General features: G+C 34.4%; 1 protein-coding gene across 6 annotated transcripts in view; it reads right to left on the reverse strand.

The window, feature by feature from the left end:
- Positions 1 to 5736: 5736 nt before the first annotated feature.
- Positions 5737 to 19058, reverse strand: part of CDH18 (cadherin 18) — a 982055-nt gene continuing 968733 nt past the window's right edge. For 4 of the 6 annotated variants that reach the window (XM_059416934.1, XM_059416937.1, XM_059416936.1 and 1 more), the window contains one exon: positions 5737 to 12529. In XM_059416934.1, coding sequence (XP_059272917.1) covers positions 12039 to 12529 — 491 coding nt within the window. In that variant the 3' untranslated portion in view covers positions 5737 to 12038. The remainder of the gene's footprint in view (positions 12530 to 19058) is intronic. The other 2 variants (XM_059416940.1, XM_059416939.1) reach the window with 1 other exon arrangement.

The following is a 19058-nucleotide window of genomic DNA, read 5'->3' on the forward strand; positions in this document are numbered from 1 at the left end:
CAATGCCTGGGCAGATCCAACCACAGACCAGGAACACAGACTACTAGTCATGAGATAAAACCCTGATAAGCCACTGATATTTGGACTTTTTTCTGTTATAGAAGATAGTATTTCCCTGACATAACAGATAAAACAGTCTGGGTTGGAAGACTATATTAAAAAATACAAGAATCTTAATTTCAGTGAGTTAGGTTTTATACTTTAAGTATTTGATGAAGATAGGTTAATAATGCCAAATAAAGCAAACAATTTGAAAAAGCACAAAGCTGAGAGCAGAAATTAGGAAATTAAAAAAATATATATGTTATACAATTGAATACCATTCATTAAAAGGGATAAAATTGACAAAATTCTTTCAAATTTACTAAAAAAGAAGAGGGGAGAGGAAGGAAAACATTTTACGATAAAAAAGGAAATAGATGCAAATGCACTATTCAAAGGTTAGTAAGAATATATGAGTATCTTCTGGTTAAAAATTGAAAATATTTTAAAAAGATAAATGTCTAGAAACATGTCATTTTAGCCAAATTGACTGAAGAATTAGAAAAATCTTAATATTCCTATAAACATTAAACAATTGAGCCAAGAATTACGAATCTCACTCTTTTCCACTCTCACATCCCCTCATGTAGGCCCAGATTATTTTACAGATGAGTTCTTCAGGATAGCTTTATTTCTTCTTGTAATTTCTGTCCAGAAATTCAACCCCTGGAAGCTTCCCTAAGGAGAGACCCACACTGAATACTTTATCCCATTAACAAAATTTGCTTTCTAAAGGTCATACAGAAATTGACAGCCATTAGCTATCTGTCCTAATTTGCTGTCTTTTGTTTTAATAATTTGGATAATATGAAGCATTTTCATTCTTCAAAGATTTGAGGGTTGGTTGGTTTTTTTTTGTGTGTGTGTGTGTGCTCTCTGTTTTCATTTGATTTTCCACACGGATCTTTGTCAGCCTCTGTGCATACTTGTAGTGTAAATGTTTTTATTTAAAAGTATGACTGAACAGAATGAAATCCCTGTCTTACTCTCTACACTGCTGCCCTAAGGATGCTTAGCTCCCCAGTGCAATAGGAAAACATCTCTGACTCCATATTCTACCTCTTTCTGTCCAGCTCTGGCTTTAATCTTCTTGGCATGGTCACTAGGATTTTCTAAAACAGTAAGTCACAGGAATAAAAGGCACAACATATGGGACATAGTCAAAGATACCATCATAGCATTGAATGGTAACAAATGACCGCTACACTTGTGGTGAGCACACACTATGTTGTACATCTGAAACTAATTTAACATTGTATGTCAACCATACTCCAAAAAACACCCAACAAACAACTCCCCTCCCCCAAAACACAATTCTTTGTTTACTTCCTTTTCCTTATAGTCAGGTTCTGTTCTATGGTAATATTGTCACAACTTTTATTTGGGTGATTAAAAAATTCAGTTCCCTTATATGTAATGTTTCCTACAAAAAAATTCAGTGTAGCCTAGTTAGTCTGTTGGTTAGTCCTCTTTAAGAAATCACTGGCAAAAATCAGTGATAAAATGTGTGATGGTGTAACACTCTCAGAAAACTGTATTAATTCAATAATATTTTTATTTGTTGTTTTTTTTTTAATTTCCTGAATAATTTTCTTGGAGTAAAGATAGAATGAAAGTTTGAGAGAAAAATTCTTTAACTGACAGAAAAGTAAGCCACTACTGGTGAAAACTTCAGAGGGGTTTTTGAAAAGTCCTGGACATCAAATTTCCTTGTGGATAAAAATAAGATTTGGGAGAGATAAAGAGAAAGATGTGGACTTCCATTATTTAATTGAATTATTTGACTTCTACCTTTCAGTGAACAGGGAGATGGGGCTATCATTTAATAAAGAGGGGTTGGTGTATTGTTGGGGTGTAGAGGAAAGCTAAAATTTCCTCAAAATGTACTGTTGTTTCCAATAAGACCTGCATTAATATTCTTTTTTAATTTTAGGGTTTTATTTAAATTCTATCTAGTTAAGATATATGGTAAAATTAGTTTTTGGTACATTAATATTCTCAACTTACTGTGTGCTAATGAAATATACTGATTGATATTAATTTCCTCAAAAGGAAGGTATTTTTTTAACTTTTTTTTTTAATAATTTATTTTTTAATTTGACAGAGATCACAAGTGGGCAAAGAGGCAGGCAGAGAGAGAGAGGGGGAAGCAGGCTCCCTGCCAAGCAGAGAGCCCGATGTGGGGCTCGATCCCAGGACCCTGAGATCATGACCTGAGCTGAAGGCAGAGGCTTAACCCATTGAGGCACCCAGGCACCCTAGGAAGCTATGTTTTATGAAAACAAATGTTTCTTTTCCTTTCCATTGAATATGAAGTTTTATTGTCTGGCAATAAAGCAGCCTTAAATCATTTTTAATTTTATTCAGTGCCTCCTTAGGAACATTCTTCTTTGATTATAATTAGATGATAGCTTCTCTTATCTACTGGAGATACTACAATATCACAATAATGTGTAAATAATAATCAGCAACCAGTTTTTCTTGGGTTGTGGGTCAGATAGAGAGGAAAATAGAATTTAAAGGAGATGTTAGGTTTGCTTCTATATTCCAAATCATATCTATTCTATTTAAGAATTTGCAAGCACTGATGACATTAGACTGTTCATTATTATGGGTGTTTATTAATTATTCTATAATACTATAGTGTTATTGTACATGATAGAGTCCCTGCAATTTTCCTCAAAGAGTCCCAGACATCATAGAAGTGTGTTTCTTTGACCATGAAAATATACTCCATGGCTATGTTAATGAGCTTTGTTTCCCTTGAATTTTAAAAGTTTTTATAAACTGCCAAATATCTTTTTACTAAACATTTTTAATATTTTTTCAAAAAATCACAAGAACTCATTTTCACATTTTGAAATAATTATGTAATAAGAGTTACTAGTGTTTATAAAAATATTCTGAAGCAGAGAGGTCAATAAAGTGTATGTATAATTTATAATATAATTTTATTAGTCTGATTTTTTTTTAAAGATTTTATTTATTTATTTGACAGAGAGAAATCACAAGTAGACGGAGAGGCAGGCAGAGAGAGAGAGAGGGAAGCAGGCTCCCTGCTGAGCAGAGAGCCCAATGCGGGACTCGATCCCAGGACCCTGAGATCATGACCTGAGCCGAAGGCAGTGGCTTAGCCCACTGAGTCACCCAGGCGCCCCTTATTAGTCTGATCTTATATTTAGATTTTTATGAAAGAAAGATATTAAGGGAAATTCAATCCATATAGTTAAATAGAGATCATAATTTCCTTTGTCCTCTGGATGGTGAAAAGAAGGTCTGAACAGGCTAACATCAGAATGGCTCTGTTTTCTGGCCTCCTCAGATGGAGATTTTGCATCTCTGTGCTTACACTGTCATGAAAATATCCAAAGAATTTATTCCTGTAATATATAACTCAGGTCATAATTGTCTGAGGCCAGAGACTGGGGAAGATTGAGGGTGCAAAAAAGAAACAATAAAAATAAAATAATCAATTTGCCAAGAACTGCACTCATTTCTGTGTTTTTCTGTTTATTCATTTGTTTATTTTTTATTTTTTTAAAAGATTTATTTATTGGGGCACCTGGGTGACTCAGTGGGTTAAGTACCTGTCTTTGATTCAGGTCAAGATCTCAAGGTCACAGGGAGTCTGCTTCTCCCTCTCTTATTGCCCCTCCCCATGTCCCACTCTTGATCTTGCACACACTCTGTCTCAAATAAATTTATAAAATATTTTTAAAAAGATATATTTATTTACTTAAAATAGATAGATAGAGATAGAGAGCGAGCGAGAGAGAAAGAGCATGCACAAGCACAAGGAGGGGAAGAGGGAGAGGGAGAGAATCTCAAGTTGACTTCCTGCTGAGCATGGAGCCTATCTCCAGCTAATCCCATGACCCCTGAAATTGTGACCTGAGCTGAAACCAGGAGTTGGATACTCAACTTAGTCTCTAAGGCACTCTGCATTTCTGTTTTGTTTTGTTTTTTTAAAGATTTTATTTATTTATCAGAGAGAGAGGGGGGGAGAGAGCAAGCACAGGCAGACAGAATGGCAGGCAGAGGCAGAGGGAGAAACAGGCTCCCTGCTTGGCAAGGAGCCCGATGTGGGACTCAATCCCAGGACGCTGGGATCATGACCAGAGCCGAAGGCAGCTGCTTAACCAACTGAGCCACTCAGGCGTCCCTGAATTTCTGTTTTATACACAGAAGTCATATCTAGTACTCCTAACAATTTTGTGGGATAAGTGTAAAGATATTATTATTTCTGTTTTAAACTGTAAGAGAATTTAAACAATGTTTGGCATTTGAACTTATACAAGTACTTTCAGTCAAAATTCCTAACTATGTGTCATGAATTCTAGATTCTTAAACCTGAGGGTTTATTTTCCCTCTAATATTGTCCAGTTTCATAGTTTAACTCAAGGCATGGAGTCGGAATTAAGAAAGTTGAGTTGTGACCTGGTTTTCTCAGGACAATTTGTCCCAGTGAATAATTTCACTGTCCATATATATCATTGATTCTTTCAAACCAAAACTGAGACAGCTGAGACAGGGGGAACAGGTGACTTACTTAAGACTGGCCAGGTGGAAGAAAATGGTAAATGTTGGCAGGAAGGAGTGCATATACTTGCATGCTTCAGAAATAATATTCTGAGGAGAATTTAATGAAATACAAATTCAAAAAATGTTAAGCACTGTACCTCAGCTTAATCTACTAGAAACAATTAAAAGTAATTTTTAGTGTGGAGTTTTATTGATATGCTAATTGTCATATACTATGATTGTGTGATCAATATGAAACATGAGCAATAGGAAACAAGAAAGCATAGCTTAGGGGATGAAATTTGGGGGATTTTCTTTTAAATGAAGGAAAGTGTATCAATCCAATTATAGTTGTTTTTTGAAAATGATAATTACACTTTAAACATTTAAAGCATGATATTGAAAATACTTGCAAGGAATAAAACATTATTTTAATTTGATTCATACTTTCAAAGTTTCAGGACATATATTCAAAGCCCTTGGAAATATTTGAAATAAATTTCACTTGAACAAAATGAACAAAAATGACTTGCCTCCCTCCGCCCCCTGCTATCTTTTAAGAGTCTAGAAATGTACAGTGTTTCAAGAACTACAAGATAAAAATCACATCATGGAAGAAAACCTCAAGCTCAAAAAGTGACTTTCACAGAGTATTTTTCTGAATGCAATTTTCTTTTATTACTTTTTTGGTGAGGAAGAGCATGATTAGTGACAGAGGGAAAGAAAATGCGTTGAAAATCAAAACCCTGAAAATAACATGATAACTACTTTCTATTTCTGAAAAACATTTTCTTGAATTTGTTCTGAAAAATACATGAAATATAGAAATTGCTCAAACATAGCTATTCAAGGGCTTAAAAAAAAGGAAGTCAATGTGAAGAAGAAAAAGTGAGTAATAGAAGATATAAAAATAGGGATTTCAGCCTAAGCCTACCTGCGATATTAACAAATTACTTAATCTTATGTTGTATCATGGCCACTTAAAAAAAATAAATCCAAATGTAATTTTATATATAATGAAACACTAGAGTTTTTGACATCTTTTGTGTTAAGTATTAAAAATAATTATTAAAAATGACTGATATAGTCTTAATAAGGCCGCAGTTCAATCTTTGGTGTTAATTTTTTTTTTTATTTAAAATATTTTCTTTTTAAAGATTTTATTTATTTATTTGACAGACAGAGATCACAAGTAGGCAGAGCAGCAAGCAGAGAGAGAGGGGGAAGCAGGCTCCCTGCTGAGCAGAGAGCCTTATGTGGGGCTCGATCCCAGGACCCTGGGATAGTGACCTGAGCTGAAGACAGAGGCTTAACCCACTGAGCCACCCAGGCACCCCAAAAATATTTTTATACCTAAAACAAAGATTATAGAAGATAGACACATTTATCCAGCTAAGAATAAATTCACATGAATAAATTCTGTTCTTAAAAGTTTATTTCTTGACCTCATTTTATTTTTATTATAATGAATAAATTGATAAAATAAAATGAATCCAACAATCAAACCTGAAATCTACATCACCTATGGCTTCTTTTTTTTCCTTAAGATATATTCCTAAAATAAGTAGTTGTACCTTGGAAATGACTAACATAGTCTACTATTTCTTCTGTAGGTTTAAGTAACTCTGTAATCTTTCCTTATCTTCACTGAATAACAGACATTAATAAAAGTTTCAGATACCTAAAAGGAAAGTGTCCACCATTGATCTCTTGTTTGGGGAAAATAAACTCAATGACATTGGTTAAAAGAATAAGTTTCATTCAATCACCCTAAATTTAAATCCAACTTTGCTTAACATTTTGCATTATAATTATTTCCCTGCATGAATCCTCTTTTGCATATACAGAATAATCTCCCTTTGTACATTTGTTTACATTGTCCTCTCTGCTTCTACCTTCTGCGCTGTACCATTCCCCTGTCCTATACAGTACCTCCAGTTTTGCTCCATGTAGGCACAGTATTGACACAATTTAACATTGATACAATTCACTGCATTGATATAATTGTATTGATACAATTTAACATTGTATCCAAAACTATTTTAGAACACTTGCCACTTTTTGCTTTATATTATATTTTCTACAACTTTTTATATGTAGGCCTTACCTCTGAAGTGAGACTCTAATTTCATTGATGATAACACCTACCACCAAGATTTTTTTCACATCTCTTTCAGTGTCTGAAACAGTATCTGAGATGTAGTGCATAATTAGAATTTACCCGATTAATAAATGTTAGAGTGAATTTCTGTTTGAAACTAAGGCATTTGAAAAAAGTACTTTGAAAAGAATAGATGATTTAGAGTAAGAATTTGATGCATTTGACATATGAAAAATTGCCTTGATGAAATTATTTGGGTGACACTAACTATTGTGGTCCATTTTCCTACTTTCAAAGCTAATATTGCTGGGCAATAAGACTAAACCATTTGGTGATCCCACTTAAATCTATAAATGGCACATGCATTCCTCACAGGATATAATTTTAAGAGCCCTTAAATGCCTATTTTCTTCATTCACTTTCACCCAAAACTTTAAAACCGGATCATTACTGAAATAGATTTCATGCCTTTGTAGCATTGAAAGGTAAAGAACCTTCCTTTCTGTAGACTCGCAAAGTGGATAAATGTAATCTTTTCTTACTAGCCTAAGAGTACTTATTTTATTTTTTTCTGTATCAGTGCCCCAAAGAAGAATGTGTTCTGTTATACTCTCATCTCTAAACTTATTTAAAAACAACAAAACTACATCTTTCATTGCTGTAAGTCAAACTTAAGGACACAACTTTTGACATATTAAAGAGTGTTCCTATTCATATTTTCACTTTAAAATGTTGTATTTGGATCTTTGAAAAAGAGAGTGGGCTGTGTTCTAATTTTATTTTCAAATGGTTGCGAGCTACTTTTGCCCATGAGGTTTATGAGATTTCTAATTTTACATTGCAAAAAGATTTACCTTCTGCAGATGAGGTAGAAACTAAAAGTTGAAATGGTTTGTTTCCTTCAGATAACATTTAATTTGCTTTTAATCCTAAAGGGTAAGAAAAAGAGAGAGAAAATTTGAATTCAAGTCACATTTCTCCCAAGAACTATTCTGACATTTCTTCTATTCTCGAAATTGAAAGCCAAGTCAGGTAACTGAATGTTATCATACCTTGAAGCTAAGTACAATTTCAGTTTGAAATATGGGATTCTTTCCTCTTTCCAGAATAATCAGCTTTAGAGTTGCAATTTTTTGAATAGCTAATCAAGCACTGTCCACGCTAAAAAGCAAAGAAGACTTACCCCAAAGTATTGGATATGGGTATGCTTCAGGTGCTCCAGGATACCTATCACCGTACTCAGTTAACTGACACTTCTGGATGGCTGTTGAGATGAATGAGTCTACCTGAATTTTGGTTTGCTTTTCCTATATATTCAGCAAACCAAAAAGAAGACAACAAATCAAACATATGGCTGGAGGTCATTAAGAACAAATTAAACAAATTGTGTACTTCAGCTTTCTACATGGCTAAAAATGGTGGACTCAATACACCTTCTTCTTTCTACCCATTATTTCTGACTATACTGTGGTGTACAAAGTAAGTCAAAGCACTTGTTAGTATTTAATAGCTGCACTCTATCCATTGAGTCCTCTTTTATAAAATTTGGATTTATACCTAATAATTTTGTCCGCTCTTTGTAAACACACTTGTGAGTCAGCTCTCATCATGGAGAGTTCTGAAGCTTAGCCAGAGGCTGGATACAAAATAAAGGTTAAAAACTATTCAAAGTTTAAAAACCCAAGCCTGGGTGGCTCAGCGGGTTAAGTGTCTGACTTTGGCTCTTGTCATGATCTCAGGGTCCTGGGATTAAGCCCTTCGTTAGGCTCAACAGAGCCGGCTTCCCCCTCTCTCTGCCTACTTGTGATCTCTGTCTGTCAAATAAATAAATAAAATCTTTTTAAAAAATGTCAATTAAAAACTGTTCATTAGCTTCCAGGTGAATTGTTTATATGTCGGGTACTAAGATTTTGTATACTCCACATATTTGGATCATATCAATATTCAAGTCACTCTTTTGAGTATTCTTTTATTCTCCAAATATTATTTTCAAGAAGACATATATGTTTCTACATGTGTGTATGTCTGTATGTGGTTATGCGAATGCAATTTTCCTCAGAATATTTTTTGTTTTTAGAGCAGGTTATAGGAAAGTTGTAAGTTAACTTTTTATAGAACCTTATTTTAAGAATAATTTTGCCTTCAATCTCCACTTCAGATCTGTTTATACAGATTTGTCATAGAAAAACTTTCTGATGATACATCTTCAGTGATTCCTGCAAGATCTATTAATTTCCCAGTGTTTGCAAAAAGAATACTTGGAATTCTAGTAAAAAAAATAACTTAGATAAAAAAATTATCATGATTGTTTATATTTCCTCTAGCTAGCAGCTACCATTTTGCATAGGGTCTATCTGTAGGAAATTATTTTATTAGAAATAAGGAAGTTGATTTCAAAGTTATATTTTATTTAGATCTATAAATATCAGCTAAGGCTTACAAAATGTGTTGTCCAAGACACATGAGTGATTCCATAGCTGATTCTATATGGAATCACATATGATTCCATAGCTAATTATCTATGGTCCACTAAATACTCAAGAATTGATATACAAACTCTTTGCCCACTAAAGTCTTAGAGAATTTTCTTCTGATATGGACAAACTGGAGTTCTTAAAACAAGATATTAAGTACTAAGATGACTTAAATCTATTTGCAGAACTTCTATATATCATTATATTTTTTTCTTGACTCAAAGTGGTAGAATCTTAAAAAAATTTGATCACCTTTATAATAATGATGTAATTGTCTAGTTTCAGAGTTCATGTAAAATATAACACTTGGAATGCCTTCATTAACAAAATTCTAGAATAAATCAACACAGAAACATAGCATTTTAGGACTACAGAAGCTCCATTTTGCCTCCATAATATATTTAACATTAGGGACTTAGAAGCAATCCATTATCATCATAATGTATAATTAAATGAGATGGATCGGAGGTGCTTTTTTCATATAATCAGGGAAATATTTTCATACTGAAAACCATGCAGAGGACCTTGGGTTTTATGCAAATGGTTAAATGTACAGATACGTTTTCAGCTTTCAAACCTCATCTGTAATGTCACCAGGTGGATATTAAGAAAACAAAATAAACAAAAGAAAATAATCTGTGAATAGTTTATGAAAAATCTAAATCCAAAACCAAACTGTGGTGCAATGGAATTCCCAAACCTGACCTTCCTGCTCCCCTTTGCATAGGAAAGTCCTAACACCAGCATCCACAGTAATTCTCCACAAGTGTACCTTTCTTTCAGTGTGAATGTGGTCCAACATTAGTATAATCAGAGTATGTGTCTCCAGAGGTCATTCCCCAAGGCCCCTGGGTGGTGGTGGTGGTGGTGGTGTTTTTTCCTGATAAAGCATTATACGAAAATGCACACCATTATGATATTAAAAAATGATAAAGCAGCATTTGGAAAGCTAAAATGTGATAAAAAACTTAAATTAAATTTTATTCCTTGAGCTTATAACACATATTGAGAATTATTCAAACTAAGCTTACTTATTTCCCATACCTCTAAACTGAAATATGATAGCACAGGGTAATTGCAAACAGAGGCAAAATTTAAAATTTTGCACATAGGTGGAATCAGAAAATGCCATGTAACTTTTGAGGACACTTGATTATGAGAAATTTAAAGAGCTAAGGAAAAACTCCTTCTTGAGATAATTTTTAAATTGTGGGTTTTAAAACTTCAATCTATTTGAAATACATAAATATGGTAATTTTTGGAGACTAGGACCATTATGCTTATTTTAAGACCAATAGTGACAACAGCAAAATATTATTTAAACCATTTTAGGGGGGGAAAAACAAGAAATTTGAAGAAAATTAGTTTATTTGGGAAAATAACAAAATAATTAAATGTCTATTATGTTTAGTTAGCAGTTGCTACATTGTTGAAGGTTTTATGAAATTCTCTCATGATGATATATTTTATTCAAAAATGTATGTAACTATTTGTCAGCTAACAGAATTAGAAAATTAGATAGTGTCTGCAAGCCTTTACATGACAGAGCACTTTGCAGTTGGCAAAGCACTTTTACAGATGCTTCTTGATCCTCACACAACCTGTGAGACAGGAGGGAAGTCTTTGCCATCTCTATTTTGTGGTTTGGGAACCTGAAGCTCAGAGACTTTGAGGCACGTTTCCAAGTATAATAAGGGTGAATCTCCTATTGTTTTGCTTTAGTTTTATATATTTTCCTGTAGATCCCAAACAGATAAGGGCTAAGCAGTCAGTGTGATGAGGACAATCTGAACCTGTGTAAGGAATAAAGGTAAGTCAATCCAAGGTCTACAAGATTTATGTAAATTGGAGTATCATCTTTTCAGATTACATTGTTACCATGTGAGGTACATATTTTCAATGACCACTTGTGTTATATAAATAAGCAAATTAGACTGAAATACAAACCAAGCAGCAAAATGCCCAACAACTAATTTTAGGTATTGGCATGATCAAAACTGTCGGTGTAAATGTCTTAAAACAAATGGAATGGAACAAGTCATTGAGTTTCCAACGTTTTATACAGGATAAGGTTTGTGACTATATTTTAAATTGAATCTTTCCCTGACATAGAAGATTATCTGAGTATATCTTACTTAAACCATTCATTGTATCCATTAAAAAAAAAAAGGGGGGGGTTCTTTTGTTAAAAGAAAGGAGGGCAGGCAGGACAGAGACAGTAGTCTCCGTGCTTCAGAGCGGTGCACAGCAGGTGCGCAGAAGTTGCATACATTATAGTGCAAGCAGCAAATCCCCATGCTCCATCAATTTTGTATGGAGAAAAGAAGTGGGGAGGGCAAAAGAAAATGGTACATACAAGTCCATGATGGAGTGACCTGGTATACTGGATATACCTCGTGTCAGTCGAACACAAGACAACACTAATAAGATCCGTCATAGTAACAGAGTATCATTCTCAGGAGTCCACAGAAGTGGAAAAAGAGGTCCTGATTACCTGCATAAGCTTCATTTTGTGGTGTACCACCCCTAATCATAAGTGATTTTGAATCTTTCTGTTTAGTTTTGATTTTGGAAAATAAATCACAAAATATTGAAACAAATATCATTGTTTGGCTTAATTCAGGTATTCTTAATTAAACAGTACCACAGACTTTATTGAGCAATTGAAAATATACACAAGGAACAATAGCTTTTTCTCTGTATTTTTTTTTTTTTTAATTTGACTGTCCTCTGATTAAATATCCCAGTTTCGATCATGGAAAGGGCACTTGTTTCTACAGTAGCTGTGTACAGCTTGCTCAGTTCCAAGTACTGTCTCCACGTTTCTTCCTTGTCATTGTTGAGGTTGTATCTCCACTTGCTCAGGAAGCAAATTCTACAAGATTGCAAGAATTAACCCCCTAAGTTGTTCTTTCAGATTCTATTTCTCCATAGAGTTCAGCTAACTTTTTAAATTCAGGTCCCCAGTCTCCAAGGTAGTGATAATCCTGGTCTGACTGTGTGGTCGCTGAATCCAGTGAGCTGATAGACCCAGCCTCTGATCTCTGACCTTCATAAGCATAAGTCTGAAGAGAGTCATAAGGGGGGACGCTGGGGTCTAGGTCGGCTTCTGCCAGTTTTTGCTTGATAAATTCCTGAACATCTATACTTTCCAGGGTGGACAATGTCTGGTGTCTGGGGGTGAGTTTCACTTCGGGTCTGATGTCTCTCCGATACTTGAGCTCCTCAGCGGCAGATGGGTTCCTCAAGGCTGTGATGTCAAAGGCTTCGGTGTCTTCCTCTCCGCCACCCTCATCATCATAGGTGACCACATTCTCCCTCACATCCTCCTCAGAGATGATCAGCGGCTCTTTTTTGCTGCGTCTCAGGGTGATAAAAAGTACTACAATTGCTGAAGAAAAATGGAAAAGAGAATGGAGAGTTAGAAAAAAGGATGGAAGTTCTTGGAGATTTGACATCAGCAACTACATTCTATTTAGGCTTGCACTGTAACACCATCCTGATCTCTGCACTTTCTGGAGAACAGTTGAAGGGGTTTCTTTTTTTGTTTGTTTGTTTGTTTTGTTTTCTTTAGGTTTTTCATTTGTTTGTTTTTTGTTTTAAATCTCAAGGAATTCACGTGAAAATGATTTCTCTACAAGGCCTTGGAAATCACTGATCTTTTCTAGAAAAAGAATATTTTCATTTGCCAGGCCTATGATTTCAGGATTCCTGGCTCACCATGGTCTGTCATCCAGTCTGCACACTGAGGCAAACACATGATGGAAGAGCGCAACGGAATTTTGCCAGGGAGAGTAACGGTGGGTGTTGGTCTATGTATAGATTCTAGGCAGATACACTAAAGGAAGGACATTTTAAGTTTCTGTCAAATAGGAAGGAGCCCGTACTTTAAACCCTTTCCTTTTGATGCTTTGTAGGAAACCAAAGCAGGAATATTTTACATGGTTGATCCCTTTTGCTCAGTACTTTTTAGAATTATATTATCAGGCATTAATAATGGCATATACCTCTCAAGCTGCACAAGATGTTACTTTATTTGTACTTAAGTTTCAGAGGAATTTCTCAGATTACCAAATGTTTTTTACATAACACCTTGATTTAATCCTCACAGCAACGTATGGGTTTCCTCAAGGAAACTGGGGCTCAAGAGAAATTCCATGAATAACTAAGATCCGACTCGCAAATCACACAAATAGCAGATGGAGGAACTTAGACGGTAACCTACGACTTCTCACACCAAAGGTGATGAAGCTTCCGTTATCGTATTCCATTTTTGTTATTTCAAAAATATGGAACAAGGAACTGAGTTGGGCATGTGGATTATTACCAGTAATGTCACAACCATTAGAAGAAATGATGTAAATGGATCTTGGGCAGGTTGCTTTGGCTGTTGCTCAGTATTTTCAAATCTTTCTATTTGATGATACTAAGCCATTACTAAATAGAAAGAATTACCTTACTTCTACTTTGTGCTATTAGGCCCAGGATTCTTTATTTCAGCTTTACAGAATGTTCGTGGTCAGCTGAAATCTAAGTTTTATGGTAACAGTTATTGGGACATTGATATGTTAAACATTCTTTATAATGTGATAATCAAAGACGTACACTCAAAAGACATGTATATATGTGTGTGTATAATGTGTACATATATGTATAACATGGATAAATATGCATATATAGAAACAGTTTAGAAATACACAGCATGTGACATACTTATGCTATACACACACATACAAATATACACCTACAGACATGTATTTTTATCTGAAATTCATGTTTCTATATTGTATTTTATCTATTTATTTCTGTATACTGTATTTTATCTGTCAACTTTACTGATAGGTATCTTTAACAAATACTTGTAAAGCGACAAATACCAGGTTAGCTATCCTCTGATAAAGAACAAAGCTGGTTCACTAGAAATTGACCTTTTATCTCATACCTCTAAAAAGTAACTTTTCCTACTTTATCTTTATTGTTTCCTTGTTTCTCTTTATAACTCAATGCATTTTATGCATATCCCTAAATGTTATAATAAATGATCCTTTTCTGTTTTTAAACTAGATATCACAGTGTATATGAACTTCGAAGATGACCATAGAAAGTGGAAAAGGAGATTTTCAAGCCAGAAGTGCAAAGGACAGATATCAGAGAATTTACTATACATGGAAAGAGATGGTCACAATGAACTGGAAAATCTAATTTTGCAGAGAGAGGGCAAGTGAGACCTATAGGAATGAAGAAATAATATATATAAAAAGACAAAACATCTGTAGAAATGGCCAGAAAATCATCTGGAAGTGTATGGAATAAAAGGACTCAGTAATGGCAGAATTGAATGAAGGAGATTCTGGTAGACATGTGGAAACAGTGAGTCCCTGCGTCTGGAGTGATTATAGAAAGCTGAAATGAAATGCAGATGCCATATGTAGCCCTGCTTCACCAATATTATGTTGTTCGTTTGTTTATTTATTATCTAATATTTTTATTCATACATAATCTCTATACCCAACGTGGGGCTCTGACTTGTAACCGTGAGATCAAGAATCACATGCTCTACTCACTGAGCCAACCAGAGGCCCCAAATATTATGCTATTTAAAAATAGTTTCTCAAACCTGCTACTTATACTTAGAAGACATTATCTAATATAGTACCTTATTTTGATACTTTTGCTGATTGTAGCAGATATCTACCTAATACCTTACTATTTAAAGATTTACTTACTTATTTTGAGACAGAGAGAGAGAGAGAGAGAGAGAGAGAGAGAGATTGGGGGAGGGACAGAGAATCCCAAGCAGACTGCCTGCTGAGCATGGAGCTTGACACAGGGTTTGGTCCCAGGACCCTGAGATCATGACCTGAACAGAAATTAATGGTGGACCCTGGGCCACCCAGGTGCCCCAACACCTTACTATTTATTTCAGTGTAAAACCAGCTTAGGGCATTCTAATTCAATGTCCCAAATAGCATCCCTAATAACTCATTTCATCCCATTCAGAGGCTTTGATTTATCACCCATTATATATTTCTGCTCATCTTTATGATTAAGGAGGTTGTTCTAAATAAAAACATCTATTTATACAAATTTTTTAATAGTAAAGTGTCTTGCTTTTGTCAATAAACCAAGTTATTTTTTTAATGTGAAAATGATTGATTTCAAGGGAGTTTATGTGCATGCATACCACGGAGAATGTGATCAATATTATTATTAAAGTATGGAGGTAATTTGCATCTTTCACCAATATCAGTGCCCTGTTTGCCTAATGAGATACAGGGGATAAACCTGGAATTATTATGGCAGTTCATATTTACTTATTTTCCCAAATTAAAAATATATTCCTGATATAATTTGATTCAAAATATAGATATTAGTTAAGTTTGAACCCTGAGATTTCACGCTATCTCTTTCCTAAGGATGGACAGTCATTTGCCAGTGACCAGAGATTTCTAGATTGATTCCATATCTATTTACTGTATCAGCATACAATTAACCATATAATCTGGGACATTTTTAAGAGTAAACAGGGATTTCATTTATAATTACTCTAGGACAGCAGGGCAAATATGGACATGTGGTCCCTCTATTCAAAGATAATTTTAGAGAAACTCAGAGAAGAATGTGGAAGCACTGATAATTCGATGTGTTTCCAGGGAATTGCTTTATATTTATGTTTGTTCAGTCAATATTTCTGGAGCAAATCGCACACAGTACATACTCTGTACATAATTCTTAAGTGGACTAACAAAAGAATAATCTCTGTAGAGTGACAATGTGGCATAGCCTAACTAGGAAAATAATTTTTAAATATAGTTTTAAGTCAGTTCATGGTCATTAGTAATACCAAACACCTTATTTTGCTTGATAATAATTTTTAATGTTTGAAAGCCAAACTAAACGTTTGCCAAAAAAAAAAAAAAATCCACAAATCAAATGTATTTTAGAGAATGAAGGTAACAATTACATACACGGTTTTGAGAGTTAAGCTCTTTTTAAAAATGGCAGCCAAATGAGTATTTTCAAATGACTTCCCTCCCCCTCACAGTCTAGCAACCCATATTATGTGAAACAAGGTACCTCTTCTTAAAGTGCGTTATCTGGGGAAGAAATAACTTGACAGAGCCATGACATTATAAAATAAATGAGATGGAGTGCTTACTCCTTTGTTCAAAATTATATAATATTTTCGTATTTTGAAATTTTATATAATCTGGATTGAAATATTAAACTGTAGTGTTTGGGGAGGATTTTATTCTAACGACTATTTTATTCTTGGTTAGTATATTTCTTTTCCTTCTCTTTGAGTTTGGTTAGGATTTTAAATTCATTTTATTCTCTTTATTTAAGAAACTTAAAATGAATTTGCTGAGTTTTATTCATTTATTTTATTCATGAACGAATTCAAATTTAGGGAAACATTTTTGTATTTCCTTTCTCATATCATTCCACTCATTTATTAATTTTATTAATTTATCTATCCACGATTCCATAGTGCTCGGACTTCTAAGGGGTTTTGCATTTTCATAATGTGAACTGTCATACAGCTTGCATTTGAATACGCTATATACTGACTCCCAACACATTTCCCCAAAATACTTTCCATAGTAGAATTTATTTTTATTTATTTACTTACTTATCTTTTACCCATAAATATCACCTTGTTCTTTTTTATACCATCTTATGTTGGTACCAAGTTTGGCAGAAATGAGGTGGCCCAAGTCAGGGAGATTACTTTTACTAGATCCTGTTGTGCTATTGTCATACCAGTCGATGGCACTTCTCACTGGAACTTATTTTTGCAGACCAAGGGGAGCTCATGCAGTCATGTCAGATAGCTCAGCTGACAAGCAGGTTGGCATGTGTCTCCACACTGATTCCACCTTTGTTCCTAGTCCTTCACACTCTTCACATTAAATTTACCCTGATCCTCATTGATCAGGAAATTTACATCCAAGAATGGATGTAAATCCAGAAAGTGGACCCATCTAAGTCACCTGCTTATATGTGGTGTGTGGACTGAAGGGCAGGTGACAGAGGCCTGATTCAGAGACTGACTCAACGGTTTATTGTGCTAAGCTGTGATTTCTGTTTGCTCCGGACCATCTTACAAGGGATGGGGTGGAGGCTGGGAAAGAAATGTCAGATCCCCAAAAGGGAAAAAGAACTCTAGTTATCCCTCCTCTAGCACCAAATTCTGATTGCATCATGAAGGCTCACCCTAAAGTCTCTCCCCTACATCCCATCAAAAAAGGGTCTTAAAAAGGTAATTCTGACAAATCATAACCTGACTCACGATGTGCACATGTACCATTCAAAGTGAGGCCCACTTATTTTCAAGCACCAGTTTCAGATAATTGATATACACACATGCATAGAATCTATAAGAAAACATAAATAAGCACCACAAAATTTTATAGATGACTCTAAGGTTCTTTACTAGTTGATAGTTTATTTTTATAGAGTTGTAAATAGAAACAAGAGACTGTAGAGGTCGCCTGAGATCATACAGTTAATTAGCGGCAAAATCAGGGCTGGGTTCATATAAGTCATTTCCACAAACAGCTGATAATCAGAACACTTTTCAATATTAAAATATTCATTTCACAATTTGTTTAGCTGTTAGTTTTTAACTTTATTTCAGAATTACAAAAAGTTCCAAAATAAACTTTTGCTATCTCTGCTGTTGCTGATGTTTTTCTTGGAAATTATGAGCTTGCACAGTAACAAACATTATTTTAAAATTACAGATGACCACATTCTGAGTCTACTGGCTAAGTATCTTCTGAATAAAAATATAAATCCTTACAACTGTCATGAAAAGTAAAAATTACATTATAAATAATGGTTGTTTAAACCTGAAGTAACAAAATGATTCTGCAAGCTTTGGATAAAACTGTAAAAATACATTTGAGTTTCAATAAAAATTGAAGGAGTAAACATATTAAATGGCACCTCTGTTTTATTAGTCCTCTGGGGGAGCATAAAATTTAGAATGCTCTCTTATTTACCCCAAAGGAGAAATGACATTTTTATAAAATCTATTAAAGGGAAGTATTGTTTCATGCTATAATAAAATGTTATTTTACATAATATACCTTAAATATACCTGTATATTAACATTTTTAATTAACTTTTTAAGCCTTTACCTTAGTATTCAAAGATGGTTTGATGGTGCTAGATGAAAACAAAAGGCATAGATAAGTAATGCCTCCAAATGAACTATCTTTCAAAATCAGGACTTTGGTAGACCTTATACTGGAGTCACAGGGTTCTATTCTTTTTGGTTTAGGATAGGAACCCTGGAGGGATCAATATTTGTACTTGTTTTATTTTATTTTATTTTATCTTATTTTCCATTTTTGTTTTGTTTGTGAGCTTTTGTTTTGACTTTCAAACAGAAAAAACATAATACATAAATGTCTAAAGCAAATAACAGTTGTAACCAATTAATACATAAAGAAATAAAATTTAGAAAGCCAAATTTTCCTGGTTTCCTTCACCTTGCATCTACTATAAGACTTTATCGCAGTGAAATACTTCCAGTGGGGGGGGGGGGGCACTGAACCTCCATGCTCCACTTTGCTAAGTGCAATTGGTACATTTGTTTTTTATTATTTATTTATTTATTTATTTATTTATTTGAGAGAGAGAGAGAGCTCATGTATGGGTGGGGGAGGGAGGTGGAGGAGAGGGAGAGGAATAAGCAAACTCCCAGCTGATCAGGGAAACCAGTGAAGGGCTTGATCCTGGGATCATGATATGAGCCAAAGGCAGATGTTTAACCTACTGAGCCACCCAGATGCCCCTAAAATAGTATCTAAATTTGTATATTTTAGATATAAATCTAAATCTACAATCTAAATTGTAGATAACCAGTTTGGGGCTTCATTGAGCATGGTAGATGTTGGGCTTCATTCTAG

Source organism: Mustela nigripes, chromosome 12 (genome assembly GCF_022355385.1).
Source record: "Mustela nigripes isolate SB6536 chromosome 12, MUSNIG.SB6536, whole genome shotgun sequence".
Taxonomy (NCBI): domain Eukaryota; kingdom Metazoa; phylum Chordata; class Mammalia; order Carnivora; family Mustelidae; genus Mustela; species Mustela nigripes.